The sequence below is a fragment of the Salvelinus alpinus genome, chromosome 22, assembly GCF_045679555.1.
Source record: "Salvelinus alpinus chromosome 22, SLU_Salpinus.1, whole genome shotgun sequence".
Taxonomy (NCBI): Eukaryota; Metazoa; Chordata; class Actinopteri; order Salmoniformes; family Salmonidae; genus Salvelinus; species Salvelinus alpinus.
The window spans coordinates 7,716,925-7,735,607 of NC_092107.1; the positions used below are offsets into that span (position 1 = coordinate 7,716,925).

The following is an 18,683-nucleotide window of genomic DNA, read 5'->3' on the forward strand; positions in this document are numbered from 1 at the left end:
CTTATCTCTTCAGTAGGTCATATGATTGAGTGTAGTCTGGCCCAGGAGTGTGAAGGTGAACGGAAAGGATCTGGAGCAACGAACCGCCCTTGCTGTCTCTGCCTGGCCGGTTCCCCTCTCTCCACTGGGATTCTCTGCCTCTAACCCTATTACAGGGGCTGAGTCACTGGCTTACTGGTGCTCTTTCATGCCGTCCCTAGGAGGGGTGCGTCACTTGAGTGGGTTGAGTTACTGACGTGATCTTCCTGTCTGGGTTGGCGCCCCCCCTTGGTTTGTGCTGTGGTGGAGATCTCTGTGGGCTATACTCAGCCTTGTCTCAGGATTGTAAGTTGGTGGTTGAAGATATCCCTCTAGTGGTGCGGGGGCTGTGCTTTGGCAAAGTGGGTGGGGTTATATCCTTCCTGTTTGGCCCTGTCCGGGGGTATCATCGGATGGGGCCACAGTGTCTCCTGACCCCTCCTGTCTCAGCCTCCAGTATTTATGCTGCAGTAGTTTGTGTCGGGGGGCTAGGGTAGGTTGGTTATCTGGAGTACTTCTCCTGTCTTATCCGGTGTCCTGTGTGAATTTAAGTATGCTCTCTCTAATTCTCTCCTTCTCTCTTTCTTTCTCTCTCTCGGAGGACCTGAGCCCTAGGACCATGCGTCAGGACTACCGGGCATGATGTCTCCTTGCTGTCCCCAGTCCACCTGGCCTTGCTGCTGTTCCAGTTTCAACTGTTCTGCCTGCGGCTATGGAACCCTGACCTGTCCACCGGACGTGCTACCTGTCCCAGACCTGCTGTTTTCAACTCTCTAGAGACCGCAGGAGCGGTAGAGATACTCTTAATGATCGGCTATGAAAAGCCAACTGACATTTACTTCTGATTATTATTTGACCATGCTGGTCATTTATGAACATTTGAACATCTTGGCCATGTTCTGTTATAATCTCCACCCGGCACAGCCAGAAGAGGACTGGCCACCCCTCATAGCCTGGTTCCTCTCTTGGTTTCTTCCTAGGTTTTGGCCTTTCTAGGGAGTTTTTCCTAGCCACCGTGCTTCTACACCTGCATTGCTTGCTGTTTGGGGTTTTAGGCTGGGTTTCTGTACAGCACTTCGAGATATTAGCTGATGTACGAAGGGCTATATAAAATAAACTTGATTTGATTTGATGATTAGACCCTAATCTATGGATTTCACATGACTGGGCAGGGGAGTAGCCATGGGTGTGCCTGGGAGGGCATAGGCCATCCCACTAGAGAGCCGGGCCCAAAACATGAGACATCTGTGGCATTGCATTGTGTGACAAAACTTCACATTTTTGAGTGGCCTTTTCTTGTCCCCAGCATAAGGTGCACCTGTGTAATGAGCATGTTGTATAATCAGCTTCTTGCCACATCTGTCAGATGGATGGGTTATCTTGGCAAAGGAGAAATGCTTACTAACAGGGATGTAAACACATTTGTCCAACATTTTTAGAGAAATAAGCTTTTTCTGCGTATGGACATTTTCTGGGATCTTTCATTTCAGCTAATGAAACATAGGACCAACACTTTACATGTTGCATTTATATTTTTGTTTTGTGTACTTAGTTCAGTGTAATCATGAATGGGGGTGAGGATGGGGAAAATCAGACATGTAAAACATTTGCTAATTTGTGAAATATTGTCATACCTTTTATTCACTTGCTGATCTCCATTGGCTACCTGTCCCTCAAAGAAATTTGTTTTAAATTCTCCTTGTTTACTAGGCTCTAAATGTCATCGGACCAGCCTACCTGTCAGACCTACTCTCCCCTATGAACCTCCATGCACCCTAAGTTCCAGCAATGCCAAACTGCTCCATGCCCCGAGGACCTGGCTCCCAACAGCAGTTGGGAACAAGACTAAGGGCTGGAAAACAGGACCCAGATTAAGACTCGTCCTAGAATAAAATATATTCTCAATGGAGAATCTCCATTGACAGTGTGGTTTAGTTCAGGAGTAGACTCTGGGTCCGGGAAACCAACCCTTTGTCAGAGACTTGGATTGGTTTCACGGAACTATTTATTTATTGTACATGGTGCACAATACATGGAAAACAAACTCCTGCTAAAATGTTAGAGAGTGTAGTCTGCCCAGTCCATTGGTGATGGGGTGGTAGGTAGCCTAGCGGTCAAGAGCATCGGGCCAGTAACCAAAAGGTTGCTGGTTTGAATCCCTGAGCCAACTAGGTGAGAATTCTGTCGATGTTCCCTTGAGCATTTAATCCTGATTGCTAAATGACTAAAGTGTGAAAATTATGTCACATACTTCTACAGTGTAGAGTACCAGGCTACATTGTTTTAACAAAAGCCACAGCCCTTGCAAAGCAAGGGAAACAACTACCCTTGGTCTCAGAGAGGGTAACGTCTCCGATTGAACGCAAGTGTGAAATGCAAACTAGCTAGCCATTTCACATCGGCTAGACATGCCTTGTTTAATCTACTATTCTTTATGAATTACTGTATTTCTAGACAATTTAAGAAAGGTTTTGAACATTTACATTTAAGTCATTTAGCAGACGCTCCTATCCAGAGTGAGCAATTAAACTGAAGGGCACATCAACAGATTTTTCACCTAACTGGTTTAGGGATTAAAACCAGCAACCTTTCCGTTACTGGCCCAAAGCTCTAAATCTCTAGGCTACCGGCCCCATGGAGGGCCTGTGTTACAAAATGGTATCTGTTTTTCTCTATATGGTTTCCTTGACCAAGAATATAAAATTTCCCCCAGGTATTGGGGACTATCACTCCAAGGCAGGCACTTAATTTTTTCACCCCACAAGTATCAAGTGAGGAGCTGAGTTTCAGGAGTTCATCATGGATTAGAAATGGTCAGTCTAAACAGTACATCAATTTTATAAATGTATTTAGCATTTTAATGCAATATATAATGAGTGCAGGATAGAAAGTATAATATTGTTTGATTTAGGCTATGAATTATGTTATCCGGAGAATGAAAAGCCGTCTATATTGGTGAGTACAACTATGAGAAAATGTATCACTGTAACATGAACAGGTCAAGGTTATCAATTTAGGTTGTCTGGTCTTTGTGATTTCATTGTTTTAACTTATATTGAAGTTACAGTACTATAGAGGATTTGCTCCTCTTCTTCAAACATTGACAGCACATCTTTAACATCTACCAGGACCATGGAAAACTCTACTCACTACGAGGTCTTCAGGCTTGCTGCATACGGTGATATCGGACAATTGAAGTATTTCTACTTTACTATAGTGACTGTAATATATTATGTCATCATTCTTGCCAATGCTTTGCTTATTGGAGTTATCTGCATTGAAAGAAGCCTTCATGAACCCATGTATCTGTTTCTATGTGCTTTGTTTGTTAATCAGTTGTATGGGAGCACTGGTTTGTTTCCTGCTCTCATGTTTTACTTACTCTCTGACACACATGATATTTCCCTTCTTTATTGTTATCTCCAGATTTATGTGTTGTACACATATGGTTTAACAGAATATAGTAATTTAGCAGTTATGTCCTATGACAGGTACATGTCTATTTGTTATCCTCTACAGTATAACAATATTATGACACCTAAAACCATTTGTGGCTTAATTCTACTGCCCCAAGTGTATTATTTTTTCATTAACGCCATCATTATCTCCCTGAGTTTGCGACTGCAATTTTGTGGTAACGTTCTAGACAGAGTGTATTGTGACAACTACTCAGTAGTCAAGCTTGCCTGTTCAAATACTATGCTGAATAACATATGGGGTCTTGTTGTCACTGCTCTCTCTTTTTCTTGTACTATACTTCCTACCATATACTCATATGTAAGAATTCTACAAATATGTTTAAAGTCTTCTAAAGAGACGAAACAGAAAGCATTTAACACCTGTACACCACATATAGCCTCTTTGCTGAACTTCTCCTTTGGCTGTTTATTTGTGATTCTACAAGGCAGATATGAAACTGCTCATCTTCCACCTATACTTCGCACAATTTTATTAGTTTATTTTCTAATATGTTCACCACTTTTCAATCCTATTATGTATGGCATTAGGATGGTTAATATCAGGCAGGCTTATAAAAAGGTACTAGGCCGTTACCCTAAAACACAACCTGGTTGTAATTTTGATTTGTTTTGATCATCAACCTAATCTCTTGTTTCTCCTTGGTATTACATTCTATTTCTGTGAATTCTTCTGCATTTCCTTTAAATGTATTTTACTGTAGTAAAGTCAAATCAGGGATGCTGCTAGAAGAACAAGACATGTACGTGTGTTTCAGGGGGGTTGGGGACAGAGTAAAAGGATGTTTCCACAAATGCGCAATAAAGTACTCTTCTAGACATGATGGATCTAGCAGATATTTTGAAGAAATGTGAATTAGCAAGTGAAAAACACACATTTTCCTGTAAAATAAAAAGGATGAATCCATTTTCTTGATCAAACAGTTGCATTTTTTCTTGCCAATGAAAATAATTCCAATGCATTTTTGAAAGAGCTTCATGCACAATGAGGAAGATCAGTCCAATTCCCCACTCAGCTACACTTAATCTAAAGACACCTCAGTCTGTCCCAATAGAGTACCACATAATACCCATGAAACCTAGCAGGCAAATAGGGAAATGGTTCCATAGGGGATTTTTTTAAACAATTGGAACCATTTCTCTGTTTGACGGCTAGGTTTTATGGGTATTATGACACCTCCACTGTGGGTCTCTATTCGGAGTCTGTAAGATCACTGGAAGCTCCATTGAGGCCATCTCCATTTTGAAGTAGTCAATTTTCTTCTACTACTTCTATGAGTTTTCAAACATACTGGAAGGGTGCATACTGCCACCTGGAGAGTGTTGTTAGAACAGGTATGAAGCCAATGTTGGCGATTTACTGCCATCTGCAGTTATGGAATGTTTGTTCACAAGTATAATTCATTGGCTGATCCCTCATTGTGACCTTCATGGAATTATGTGATCCTTCCTTAACCCATATGAAGTCCCACCCCGTTACTACTCTAGTGACTTTTGGCCATGCGAGTCGTCTATCTATCTCTACGCTTGCAAACTTTTTAGACTGGCCACTGAGCTAAAGGAATGACCCATCTGGCATTTGCCCTAATTACTGGGCCGGTCTGATAAAGCTTAATTCTTAAAAATACAGTTCCAGTCAAAAGTTTGGACACACCTAATCCTTCCAGGGTTTTTCTTTATTTTTACTATTTTCTACATTGTAGAATAATTGTGAAGACATCAAAACTATGAAATAATACATAGGGAATCATGTAGTATCCAAAGAAGTGTTAAACAAATCAAAATATATTTTATGTTTGAGATTCTTCAAAGTAGCCACCCTTTGCTTTGATGACAGCTTTGCACACACTTGGCATTCTCTCAACCAGATTCATGAGGTAGTCACCTGGAATGCATTTCAATTAACAGGTGTGCCTTGTTAAAAGTTAATTTGTGAAATGTCTTTCCTTCTTAATGCGTTTGAGCCAATCAGTTGTGTTGTGACAAGGTAGGGGTGGTATACAGAAGATTACCTTATTTGGTAAAAGACCAAGTCCATATTATGGCAAGAACAGCTCAAATAAGCGAAGAGAAACGGCAGTCCATCATTAGTTTAAGATATGAAGGTCAGTCAATCCGAAACATTTCAAGAACTTTGAAAGTTTATACAAGTGCTGTGGCAAAAACCATCAAGCGCTATGATGAAACTGGCTCTCATGAGGACCGCCACTGGAAAGGAAGACCAAGAGTTACCGCTACTGCAGAAGATAAGTTCATTAGAGTTACCAGCCTCAGAAATTGCAGCCCAAATAAATGCTTCACGGAGTTCAAGTAACAGACACATTTCAACATCAACTGTTCAGAGGAGACTGCGAGAATCAGGCCTTCATGGTTGAGTTGCTGCAAAGAAACCATTACTAAAGGACACCAAAAAGAAGAAGAGATGCCGGAGAGGATGGCTGACATTTTAAGTGCTCCTAACCAACTGTGATATTTTGTTCATTTTTTTTGCGTAGTTTTGAACTTTTTTAAAAACTTATTTTGTACATACCGTTCCTGCTATTGGCTCTAATGACCGAAAATAACTTCTGGACATCAGAACAGCGATTACTCACCATGAGTTGGAAGAAACTTTTTCCTTTAACGAGTCCGACGAGTCCGACGTGAAGGATATACTGCTTTCCCGGGAACAGGCCCAAATCACCATCTTTTGCTTTCTGAGAAAAAGGGGGGAACAGGTTGCCTTCTGAGAATTTGTAGGCGAGCGAGTAAACCCCTACTACCATTCCTCCTATTGGACAACGTGCAATCATTGGAAAACAAAATCGATGACCTATGAGCATGTCACGCCCTGTGATTAGGGTGGACAATCTTTGTGTTCTATTTCTTTGTTGGCCAGGTATGGTTCCCAATCAGAGGCAGCTGTCTATCGTTGTCTCTGATTGGGGATCATACTTAGGCAGCCTGTTTTCCACCTTAGTTTGTGGGATCTTGATTTTGTTAGTTGCTGTATAGCCTGCAGAACTTTACGTTCGTTTTGTATTTTGTTGGTTTTTGGTGTTCATTTTAAATAAAAGTAAGATGTTTGCCTACCATGCTGCACCTTGGTCTCATTCCAACAACGGACGTAACAGAAGATCCCACCACCAAAGGACCAAGCAGCGTGGCCAGGAGGAGCAGGGATCCTGGGCCCGGGAGAAAAGTGAGTGGAGGACATCATGGACATGGGAGGAGGTTATGGCAGGGGACAAGACCCTGCCATGGAAGCAGGCGGAGGCAGCGAAGGAGGACCAACGGCGACTCCGAAGTTCACGACCACGACGGAAGCCCGTGAGGCAGACCCCAAAATGTTTTGGGGGGGGTGCACACGGGTTGGTCGGCGAAGCCGAGGGGCGAGTTTGAGAGCGAAGAGGAGTATTGGGATAGACTGAGCGAGGAGTATTGTGAGATAGTTGAGGGGAGTGATGAGGTAGAGTGGATGGTTTGGTGTCTGGATCAAGTGAGGAGCGTGGGACCAGTCAGGCACCATGTTTTGCGGAGATATGCAATGTGTCTCCAGTGCGCATCCACAGCCCGGTACGTTCTGTGCCAGCTCCTCGCACTTGCTGTGCGAAAGTGAGCACCCAGCCAGGACGGGTTGTGCCGGCTCAGCACTCCTGGTCTCCAGTATGCCTCCTCGGTCCAGGATATCCTGCACCGGCTCTACGCACTGTGTCGCCAGTGCGCCTTCACAGCCCAGTGCGTCCTGGGCCAGCGCCCCGCACTTGCCGGGCTAAAGTGAGCATCCAGCCAGGACGCGTTGTGCCAGCTCAACGCTCCAGACCTCCAATGCGTCTCCATGGTCCAGTATATCCTGCGCCTGCTCTACTCACTGTGTCCCCAGCGCACCTTCACAGTCCAGTACGTCCTGTGCCTCCTCCCCGCACTCGCCCTGAGGTGCGTGTCACCAGCCCGGTGCCACCTGTACTGGCCCCACGCATCAGGCCTCCAGTGCGCCCCCCCAGTCCAGAACTTCCGGCGACAGTCCCCAGTCCAGAGCTTCCGGCGACAGTCACCAGTCCAGAGCTTCCGGCGACAGTCCCCAGTCCAGAGCTTCCGGCGACAGTTCCCAGTCCAGAGCAGTTCCCAGTCCAGAGCTTCCGGCGACAGTTTCCAGTCCGGAGCTTCCGGCGACAGTTCCCAGTCCGGAGCTTCCGGCGACGTTTCGCAGTCCGGAACCTCCTGAAACGGTCCGCAGTCCGGAACCTCCTGAGACGGTCCGCAGTCCGGAACCTCCTGAGACGGTCCGCAGTCCGGAACCTCCTGAGACGGTCCGCAGTCCGGAACCTCCTGAGACGGTCCGCAGTCCGGAACCTCCTGAGACGGTCCGCAGTCCGGAGCCTCTAGCGACGGTCCGCAGTCCGGAGCCTCCAGAGGCGGTCCGCTGTCCGGAGCCTCCAGCGACGGTTCGCAGTCCAGAGCCTCCTGCGAGGGTTCCCAGTCCAGAGCCTTCAGCGAGGGTTCCCAGTCCTGTGTCCCCGGCGATGATCCACGGTCCGGTTCCTGCGGCGACGATCCATGGTCCGGTTCCTCCGGCGACGATCCACGGTCCGGAGCCTCCGGTCGACGATCCACGGTCCGGAGCATCGGCGAAGATCCACGGTCCGGAGCCTCCGGCGACGATCCACGGTCCGGTTCCTCCAGCGTCGATCCCCGCACCAGAGTTGCCACCAAAGGTGGCGGATCCGCGAGCGGAGCGGGGTCTACGTCCCGCACTGGAGCCGCCACCGAGGCTAGATGCCCACCCGGACCCTCCTCTATAGAGTCAGGTTTAGCGGCCGGAGTCCGCACCTTTGGGGGGGGTACTGTCATGCCCTGACCTTAGAGATCCTTTTTATTCTCTATTTTTGTTTGGTCAGGGTGTGACTAGGGTGGGCAATCTATGTGTTCTATTTCTTTGTTGGCCGGGTATGGTTCCCAATCAGAGGCAGCTGTCTATCGTTGTCTCTGATTGGGGATCATACTTAGGCAGCCTGTTTTCCACCTTAGTTTGTGGGATCTTGATTTTGTTAGTTGCTGTATAGCCTGCAGAACTTAACATTCGTTTTGTATTTAGTTGGTTTTTAGTGTTCATTTTAAATAAAAGTAAGATGTTCGCCTAACACGCTGCACCTTGGTCTCCTTCCAACAACGGACGTAACAGAGCAAGATTAAACTACCAACAGGACATTAAAAACTGTAATATCTTATGTTTCACCGAGTCGTGGCTGAACGACGACATGAAGAACATACAGCTGGCGGGTTTTACACTGTATCGGCAGGATAGAACAGCAGCCTCTAGTAAGACAAGGGGTGGTGGTCTATGTATATTTGTAAACAACAGCTGGTGCACAATATCTAAGGAAGTTTCAAGGTTTTGTTTGCCTGAGGTAGAATATCTCATGATAAGCTGTAGACCACACTATCTACCTAGAGAGTTTTCATTTGTATTTTTCGTAGCTGTCTACATACCACCACAGACCGATGCTGCCACTTCTAGTGGCCGGGGACTTTAATGCAGGGAAACTTAAATCTGTTTTACCAAATCTCTACCAGCATGTTAAGTGTGCAAACACAGGGGAAAAAACTCTAGACCACCTTTACTCCACACACAGAGATGTGTATAAAGCTCTCCCTTGCCCTCCATTTGGCAAATCTGACCATAATTATATCCTCCTGATTCCTGCTTACAAGCAAAAATTAAAGCAGGAAGCACCAGTGACTCGGTCAATAAAAAAATGGTCAGATGAAGCAGATGCTAAGCTACAGGACAATTTTGCTAGCAGAGAATATATGTTCCGGGATTCTTCCGGTGGCATTGAGGAGTACACCACATCAGTCACTGGCTTCATCAATAAATGCATCGATGACGTTGTCCCCACAGTGACTGTACGTACATACCCCAACCAGAAGCCATGGATTACAGGCAACATCCGCACTGAGCTAAAGGGTAGAGCTGCAGCTTTCAAGGAGCGGGACTCTAACCCGGAAGCTTATAAGAAATCCCGCTATGGCCTCCGACGAACCATCAAACAGGCAAAGCGTCAATACAGGATTAAGATCGAATCGTACTACGCTGGTTCAGACGTTCGTCGGATGTGGCAGGGCTTGCAAACTATTACTCAGACTACAAAGGGAAGCACAGCCGAGAGCTGCCCAGTGACACGAGCCTACCAGACCAGCTAAACTACTTCTATGCTCGCTTTGAGGCAAGTAACACTGAAACATGCATGAGAGCAACAGCTGTTCCGGACGACTATGTGATCATGCTCTCCACAGCCGATGTTAAACAGGTCCACATTCACAGGGCCGTAGGTCCAGACGAATTACCAGGACGTGTACTCCGAGCATGCGCTGACCAACTGGCAAGTGTCTTCACTGACATTTTCAACCTCTCCCTGTCTGAGTCTGTAATACCAACATATCTCAAGCAGACCACCATAGTCACTGTGCCCAAGAACACTAAGCTAACCTGCCTAAATGACTACCGACCCGTAGCACTCACGTCTGTAGCCATGAAATGCTTTGAAAGGCTGGTCACGGCTCACATCAACACTATTATCCTAGAAACCCTAGACCCACTCCAATTTTTATACCACCCTAACAGATACACAGATGATGTAATCTCTATTGCACTCCACACTGCCCTTTCCCATCTGGACAAAAGGAACACCTATGTGAGAATGCTGTTCATTGACTACAGCTCAACGTTCAACACCATAGTGCCCTCAAAGCTCATCACTAAGCTAAGGACCCTGGGACTAAAGACCTCCTTCTGCAACTGGATCTTCCTGACGGGCCGCCCCCAGGTGGTAAGGGTAGGTAACAACACATCCGCCACTCTGATCCTCAACACGGGGGCCCCTCAGGGGTGCTTGCTCAGTCCGTTCCTGTACTCCCTGTTCACTCATGACTGCATGGCCAGGCACGACTCCAACACCATCATCAAGTTTGCCGATGACGGTAGTAGGCCTGATCACCGACAACGATGAGGCAGCCTATAGGGAGGAGGTCAGAGACCTGGCCGTGTGGTGCTAGGACAACAACCTCTCACTCAACGTGATCAAGACAATGGAGATGATTGTGGACTACATGAAAAGGAGGACCGAGCATGCCCCCATTCTCATCGACGGGGGTGTAGTGGAGAAGGTTGAGAGCTTCAAGTACCTTGGTGTCCACATCACCAACAAGTATCATGGTCCAAGCACACCAAGACACTCGTGAAGAGGGCACGACAAAACCTATTCCCCCTCAGAAGACTGAAAAGATTTGGCATGTGTCCTCAGATCCTCAAAAGGTTCTACAGCTGCACCATCGAGAGCATCCCGACTGGTTGCATCACTGCCTGGTATGGCAACTGCTCGGCCTCCGACCGCAAGGCACTACAGAGGGTACTGCGTACGGCCCAGTACATCACTTGGGCCAAGCTTCCTGCCATCCAGGACCTCTATACCAGGCGGTGTCAGAGGAAGGCCCTACAAATTGTCAAAGACTCCAGCCAACCTAGTCATAGACTTTTTCTCTCTGCTACCGCACAGCAAGTGGTACCGGAGCGCCAAGTCTAGGTCCAAAAGGCTTCTTCACTGCTTCTACCCCACAAGCCATAATACTCCTGAACAGCTTATCAAAGGGCTACCCAGACCCCTCTTTTAAGCTGCTGCTACTCTCTGTTTATTATCTATACATAGTCAATGTAACTCTACCTACATGTACATTTTACCTCAATTACCTCGACTAACCGGTGCCCCCGCACATTGACTCTATACCAGTACCCCCTGTATATATTCTCCCAAATGCAACGCCAACCAGCTAGCCATTTCACATTGGCTGGACATGCCATGTTTAATCTACTATTCTCTATGAATTGTTGTATTTCTATAGAATTTAAGAAAGGTTTGAACCCCTTGGAGGGCCTGTGCTACAAAATTGTATCTGTTTGTTTTTCTCAATATGGTTTCCTTGACTCTGAAAATATCACATTTTCCCCAGGTATTGGTGCTTATTTGCATATCACACCATGACGTACTTTTTTTTCTTCTCACAAGTATAATAATCAAGTGAGGAGCTGAGTTTAAGCAGTTCAACATGGATTAGAAATGGTAGGTATAAATGTAGGACTTAGCATACTTTAGATGTAATCAATAATATGAGTGCAGGATACAAAGTATAATATTGTTTGATTTAGGCTATGAATTATGTTATCAGGAGAATGAAAAACCATCTATATTGGTGAGTACAGATGTGGGAAAATCTATCACTGTAAGAAGAACAGGTCAATGAATGATCCATTTAGGTTGTCTGGTCTTTGTGATTTCATTGTTTCAATTTATATTTAAGCTACTGTACTATAGAGGATTATCTACTCTTCATCAAAATTTGACAGCACACCTTTACCATCTACCAGGACCATGGAAAACTCTACTCCCTTTAAGGTCTTTAGGCTTGCTGCATACGGTGATATCGGACAATTGAAGTATTTCTACTTTGCTCTAGTAACTGTAATATATTTTGTCATCATTCTTGCCAATGCTTTGCTTATTGGAGTTATCTGCATTGAAAGAAGCCTTCATGAACCCATGTATCTGTTTATATGTGCTTTGTTTGTTAATCAGTTGTATGGGAGCACTGGTTTGTTTCCTGCTCTCATGTTTTACTTGCTGTCTGACACACATGATATTTCCCTTCTATATTGTTATCTCCAGATTTATGTGTTGTACACATACGGTTTAACAGAATTTTGTAATTTATCAGTTATGTCCTATGACAGGTACATTTGTATTTGTTATCCTCTACAGTATAATAATATTATGACACCTGAAAGAGTTTGTAGCTTAATTCTGCTGTCCTGGTTGTATTCTTTTTTCCTCATCGCCATCATTATCTCCCTGAGTTTGCGACTGCAATTTTGTGATAACGTTCTAGACAGACTGTATTGTGACAACTACTCAGTAGTCAAGCTTGCCTGTTCAAATACTACGCTGAATAACATATGGGGTCTTGTTGCCACTGTGCTCTCTTTTTCTTGTACTATACTTCCTACCATATACTCATATGTAAGAATTCTACGAATATGTTTGAAGTCTTCTAAAGAGACGAAACAGAAAGCATTTAATACCTGTACGCCACATATAGCCTCTATGCTGAACTTCTCCTTTGGCTGGTTATTTGTGATTCTACAAGGCAGATATGAAACTGCACATCTTCCACCTATACTTCGCACTATTTTATTAGTTTATTTTCTAATATGTCCACCACTTTTCAATCCTATTATGTATGGCATTAGAATGGCTAAAATCAGGCAGGCTTGTAAAAAGGTGTTGAGGCTTTGACCTAAAAACATAACCTGATTGTTATTTTTTGGGGAAATAATTAATAATGTGTGTTGCTGCTTCTTTTTGCTTCTTTTGACTGTACAAATACATTGTATTTTTGGCATAATTACTCAAGAAATTGTATCTTACTCGTTACAGTTTGAATACATTTTAGCAGGAGAGGATAATTATCCAATTAGCACACTTATCAAGGGAACATCCCTGGTCATTCCTACTGCCTCTGATCTGACGGAGTAACTAAACACAAATGCTCCTTTTGTAAATTATGTCTGAGTGTTGGAGTGTGCCCCTGTTTATCCGTAAATAAAAAAGAAAAAAAGAAAATTGTGCCGTGTGGTTTGCTCAATATAAGAATTTGAAATTATTTCTACTTTTACTTTTATTTTAGCAATCACATTTACTTTTGATTCTTAAGTATATTTAAAACCAAACACTTTTAGACTTTTTCTCAAGTAGTATTTTACTGGGTGACTTTCAATTTGACTTGAGTAATTTTTTATTAAGGTATCTTTATTTTTTCTCAAGTATGACTATTGGGTACTTTTTCAACCACTGCTGAACTGCCATAGCAACGTGTGAGATGTGTGGAGTGACTGACAGGTGAACCCCTCAGACACACACTGCTCACTCTGGAGGTCACATTCCTAATGAGACCACGTCAATAAGACAATTATAATGAGATAGTTTCCTAAACAGTAGCAAAATAATATTGTTCAAGATCATATCCACTCTCTCTACAAAATGTAAAGATTAGCTCACATCCGTGCAAAAACATGTTTTTCAAGTTAACATTGTTCCAGTTAATTTGCCACCTTGTTTAGATCATTTTTTAAAAACTTTTTTTATTTTATTTAACCTTTATTTAACTAGGCACGTCAATTAAGAGCAAATTCATATTTACAATGACGGCCTACCAATAGCCAAACTCCCAATTAGTATTTGGACTCTAAACACTGTCCGCAAAATGCACAGATCTCAGCAAAGTTTAGCTTACATCTGTCCAATTTTGATATTGTTAAGTTCCAGGAAGTGAAACAGATGATAGCTGAACTTTGGAAGTAGACAGTTTTTGCATGGATGGATGATTTTATTTGATTTAATGAAAAACATTTCAATTGTAAACTGCACTCTGAAATATTTTTGAGATCAAACAAAACTGGTGCTTGTATAAACGTCACTCTGGTTCTGCACACAATATGGACACACCCTTGGCCCTGCTGTACTATGTCAACCCCTCTAAAGGACTCTCTACTGATATTGGTCAAAATAGGGAGGGGTAAAGACAGGCATGAGAACATAGAGAGGGTGGGGATAGGTGTAATGGGAATTGTAATGTTTGTGCTAATAAACAATTTCTGTGTTCTATTCATGTTCTGTTCTAATAACCAATTTCTGTGTTCATGGAAGTGGTTGACTGTACAAATCACACCAATCAGTAGCTGCAATTTTGCCCAGATGTTGTTTTGAGAACGAACGACCGTGTTTTGAGAACAAACTAAAGATATCTCAGATTCAAGACGAGAAGTCTCGTGATGTGTTGGTCTGTCACATTATGAAATCGTATTGGTCGGTCACACAAATGAAACACGGTAAAGATGAATTAATTACGTTAAATCATGCAAATATAACTTGTCTGTGTATAGCCGTATATAAGACAACTGTTGGGACTACCACAGGAGACCTCGTGTGTGACACACATACAGTGGGGCAAAAAAGTATTAAGTCAGCCACCAATTGTGCAAGTTCTCCCACTTAGAAAGATGAGAGAGGCCTGTAATTTTCATCATAGGTACACTTCAACTATGACAGACAAAATGAGAAAAAAAATTCCAGAAAATCACATTGTAGGATTTTTAATGAATTTATTTGCAAATTATGGTGGAAAATAAGTATTTGGTCACCTACAAACAAGCAAGATTTCTGGCTCTCACAGACCTGTAACTTCTTCTTTAAGAGGCTCCTCTGTCCTCCACTCGTTACCTGTATGAATGGCACCTGTTTGAACTTGTTATCAGTATAAAAGACACCTGTCCACAACCTCAAACAGTCACACTCCAAACTCCACTATGGCCAAGACCAGAACTGTCAAAGGACACCAGAAACAAAATTGTAGACCTGCACCAGGCTGGGAAGACTGAATCTGCAATAGCTAAGCAGCTTGGTTTGAAGAAATCAACTGTGGGAGCAATTATTAGGAAATGGAAGACATACAAGACCACTGATAATCTCCCTCGATCTGGGGCTCCACGCAAGATCTCACCCCGTGGGGTCAAAATGATCACAAGGACGGTGAGCAAAAATCCCAGAACCACACGGGGGGAACTAGTGAATGACCTGCAGAGAGCTGGGACCAAAGTAACAAAGCCTACCATCAGTAACACACTACGCCGCCAGGGACTAAAATCCTGCAGTGCCAGACGTGTCCCCTGCTTAAGCCAGTACATGTCCAGGCCCGTCTGAAGTTTGCTAGAGAGCATTTGGATGATCCAGAAGAAGATTGGGAGAATGTCGTATGGTCAGATGAAACCAAAATATAACTTTTTGGTAAAAACTCAACTCGTCGTGTTTGGAGGACAAAGAATGCTGAGTTGCATCCAAATAATCTCCATACCTACTGTGAAGCATGGGGGTGGAAACATCATGCTTTGGGGCTGTTTTTCTGCAAAGGGACCAGGACGACTGATCCGTGTAAAGGAATGAATGAATGGGGCCATGTATCGTGAGATTTTGAGTGAAAACCTCCTTCCATCAGCAAGGGCATTGAAGATGAAGCGTGGCTGGGTCTTTCAGTATGACAATGATCCCAAACACACCGCCCGGGCAACGAAGGAGTGGCTTGGTAAGAAGCATTTCAAGGTCCTGGAGTGGCCTAGCCAGTCTCCAGATCTCAACCCCATAGAAAATCTTTGGAGGGAGTTGAAAGTCCGTGTTGCCCAGCAACAGCCCCAAAACATCACTGCTCTAGAGGAGATCTGCATGGAGGAATGGGCCAAAATACCAGCAACAGTGTGTGAAAACCTTGTGAAGACTTACAGAAAACGTTTGACCTCTGTCATTGCCAACAAAGGGTATATAACAAACTATTGAGATAAACTTTTGTTATTGACCAAATACTTATTTTCCACCATAATTTGCAAATAAATTCATTAAAAATCCTACAATGTGATTTTCTGGATTTTCTTTTCTCATTTTGTCTGTCATAGTTGAAGTGTACCTATGATGAAAATTACAGGCCTCTCTCATCTTTTTAAGTGGGACAACTTGCACAATTGGTGGCTGACTAAATACTTTTTTGCCCCAATGTATGTCTAAACTTTGTCTCTTAACCTGTTTCTCATGGTCATCTACATTGAAACAAGTCTACATGTTTTTGTTCCACTTGGCTGTAATTGAAAGTTCTTCAGTCTGTCCAAAGATCATGAGATACCTCCTCGTGGGAATCCAAGATGTCTAGCTTGGCTGTTTAATCCAATCTCTTTCAGTAGAGTCTATTCATATCTGATTGTAACAGTGATGGCCTGTGACCTGTTTCACTCTATTTGTAAGCCCTTGCAGTACCACACCATCATGACCCCTAATAAAGTCAACCTGTTGTTGGCGGTGGTATATATCGTCCAAATTCATAGAAGCAAGGACTGACCATCCATGATATCAAAATCATACTTTTAACCATGTTTTGGGGCTATACAGTGTTTGTTTTCAGTTATATTGCTTATAAACAATGGCATGAAACAAGCTTATATTTTGGGTTCTTATGGGGTAAGACAGTTGACTAAGCCCATGAGGCATTCAAAAGTTATATTTTTCAAGAATCAATGGGTGTATATCATTCTTTTAAAAGTTTGAAAATGTATTAGCAAGATTGCCCATTTAAGTGAACCAAAATAATGTGAATACAGTCAAACAAACACCTCCCTGAGCTCAAATGAAGTGATACAAATACATCCTTAATTAATGCCATTGGGTGACATCTCTCTAAGACATTGCTTTAATTTGGAAAATACTAAAAATACTCATGTCAATTATGATATGGTGAAGGTATAAAAAAGTCTAAAATGTATCATGCCAGCCAACATCTTACTTGGAAGACTGTTCATTTTAGAATGTTCTCATCTTCATCAAATTCATTCTGTCAACCCCTCACACCAACTCTAGTGTACTAACCTGATGGTAACTATTTTGACATTTGCACATTTTCGAAACGTTTATTTTATTATATTATATGTTATATTATATGTAAAATGATGTCTGATAACTTCTGATTATAATTGTCTTTTACTCAGGAAATATGAACCAGACTGTCTTACATAGCACTGTATTTTTCACTGCGTACGGACCTCCAGGCCCACTCAACTATGCAGCTTTTTTCTTAACATTTTTGCTTTTCTTCATTACAATATTTGCCAACATCAGTCTCATGCTTGTCATCTACTTAGAATCACACTTACACAAGCCCATGTACATATTTCTGTTCAACTTGGCGGTGAATGGACTGATTGGGTGTTTATCCGTCTGTCCGAAGATCATGGACAATCTTGTTAATGACATAAAGGGGATCTCTCACAAAGGTTGTTTATTGCAGGTTTTTTTCAGCAGTGTATATGCATCGTGTGCTTACGTTATTCTAGCAGTGATGGCATATGACAGGTATGTCTCAATTTGTAAGCCATTGCAATATCATAGCATTATGACCCCTTCTAAAGTGAAGATGTTGGTAGCATTGGTATATTTTATTCCCATAACTATGCTTGCTTTTCAAATATTTATCACTTCTAGGCTCCCTGTGTGCAGCTACAACATCAATAAGCTTTTTTGTGATAACTTAGCAGTTGTTAAACTCTCCTGTGTTGAAAGTGCACTGAGTAACCTGTATGGTATATGTATGATAGCATGTCTAGTGGTTTTACCTTTTGTGTTAGTTGTGCTCTCATACATCAAAATATTACTTGTTTGCTTGAAAGTCTCAAAGGAGTCACGAAATAAGGCTTTTAATACGTGTGCTCCCCACTTGATCACATTCATCAACTTCTCTACAGCAATCCTTTTTTCTGTTGTTTACAACAGGCACAGTACAGTCAGCAAGGAGGTTAATGTATTAATATCAGTACAGTTCATTCTTTTCCCACCACTGGTACACCCTATCATATATGGTATTAGGACCAAGGAGATCAGAACATGTATTACAAAAATTATAAGAACAAGAATCTTTCCTAACTCTCTTGATTTTCCTCATCTAAAATCTGAACGTAAACTGGTACCAATTATGACTTTAGATGGTACAGCAGCAGGGCAAGCGTTGCCGGTTTGAATCCCAGTCTCACAAGAACTTATGACAGAATGTGAGCCGCCAGAACTGAATGTTTTTATCATCAACCTAATCGCTTGTTTCTCCTTTGAATTGCATTTTATTTTTGTGAATTATTATGCATTTTGTTAAGTCTATTTTACTGTAGGAAAGTCAAATAAGGGATGCTGCTGTGTCGCTGACCCGATGTCCTTCTACTTTAGCATGTCAGTGGGCATGTATGTGTGTTTCAGGGGGATTGGAGAAAGAGAAAAGGATGTAAGGATGCAATAAGTTCTGTTTCCACAAATGGGCAGTAAAGTATTCTTCTAGACATGACGGATCTAGTAGATATTCTGAAGAAATGTGAATTAGCAAGTGAAATAAACAAATCATTTCCTGTAAAAAAGGGATGTATGCATTTTCTTGATCAAACATTTTATTCATTTAGTCATCCTAAAATAAATACAACTATTATTGCATTATTTATTGTTTATGTAATTGACAATAATTCCAATGCATTTTTTAAATAGCTTCATGTAAAATGAGGAAGATCAGCCCAATTCCCCACTTAAA

The 18,683-nt window shown here is 42.7% G+C and overlaps 3 protein-coding genes across 3 annotated transcripts; all 3 read left to right on the top strand.

The window, feature by feature from the left end:
• Positions 1–3,131: 3,131 nt before the first annotated feature.
• LOC139549850 (olfactory receptor 11A1-like) lies at positions 3,132–8,275 on the top strand. Its single transcript, XM_071360589.1, has 3 exons — positions 3,132–4,056; positions 7,321–7,409; positions 7,819–8,275. The coding sequence occupies exons 1-3, from the start codon at positions 3,151–3,153 to the stop codon at positions 8,273–8,275; spliced, it is 1,452 nt and encodes a 483-aa protein (XP_071216690.1). The 5' UTR covers positions 3,132–3,150.
• Positions 8,276–11,899: 3,624 nt separating this feature from the next.
• Positions 11,900–12,820, top strand: LOC139549851 (olfactory receptor 11A1-like). Its single transcript, XM_071360590.1, has one exon. The coding sequence runs from the start codon at positions 11,900–11,902 to the stop codon at positions 12,818–12,820; it is 921 nt and encodes a 306-aa protein (XP_071216691.1).
• Positions 12,821–17,111: 4,291 nt separating this feature from the next.
• Positions 17,112–18,131, top strand: LOC139549852 (olfactory receptor 52K2-like). Its single transcript, XM_071360591.1, has one exon. The coding sequence runs from the start codon at positions 17,112–17,114 to the stop codon at positions 18,129–18,131; it is 1,020 nt and encodes a 339-aa protein (XP_071216692.1).
• The last annotated feature ends 552 nt before the right edge of the window (positions 18,132–18,683 follow it).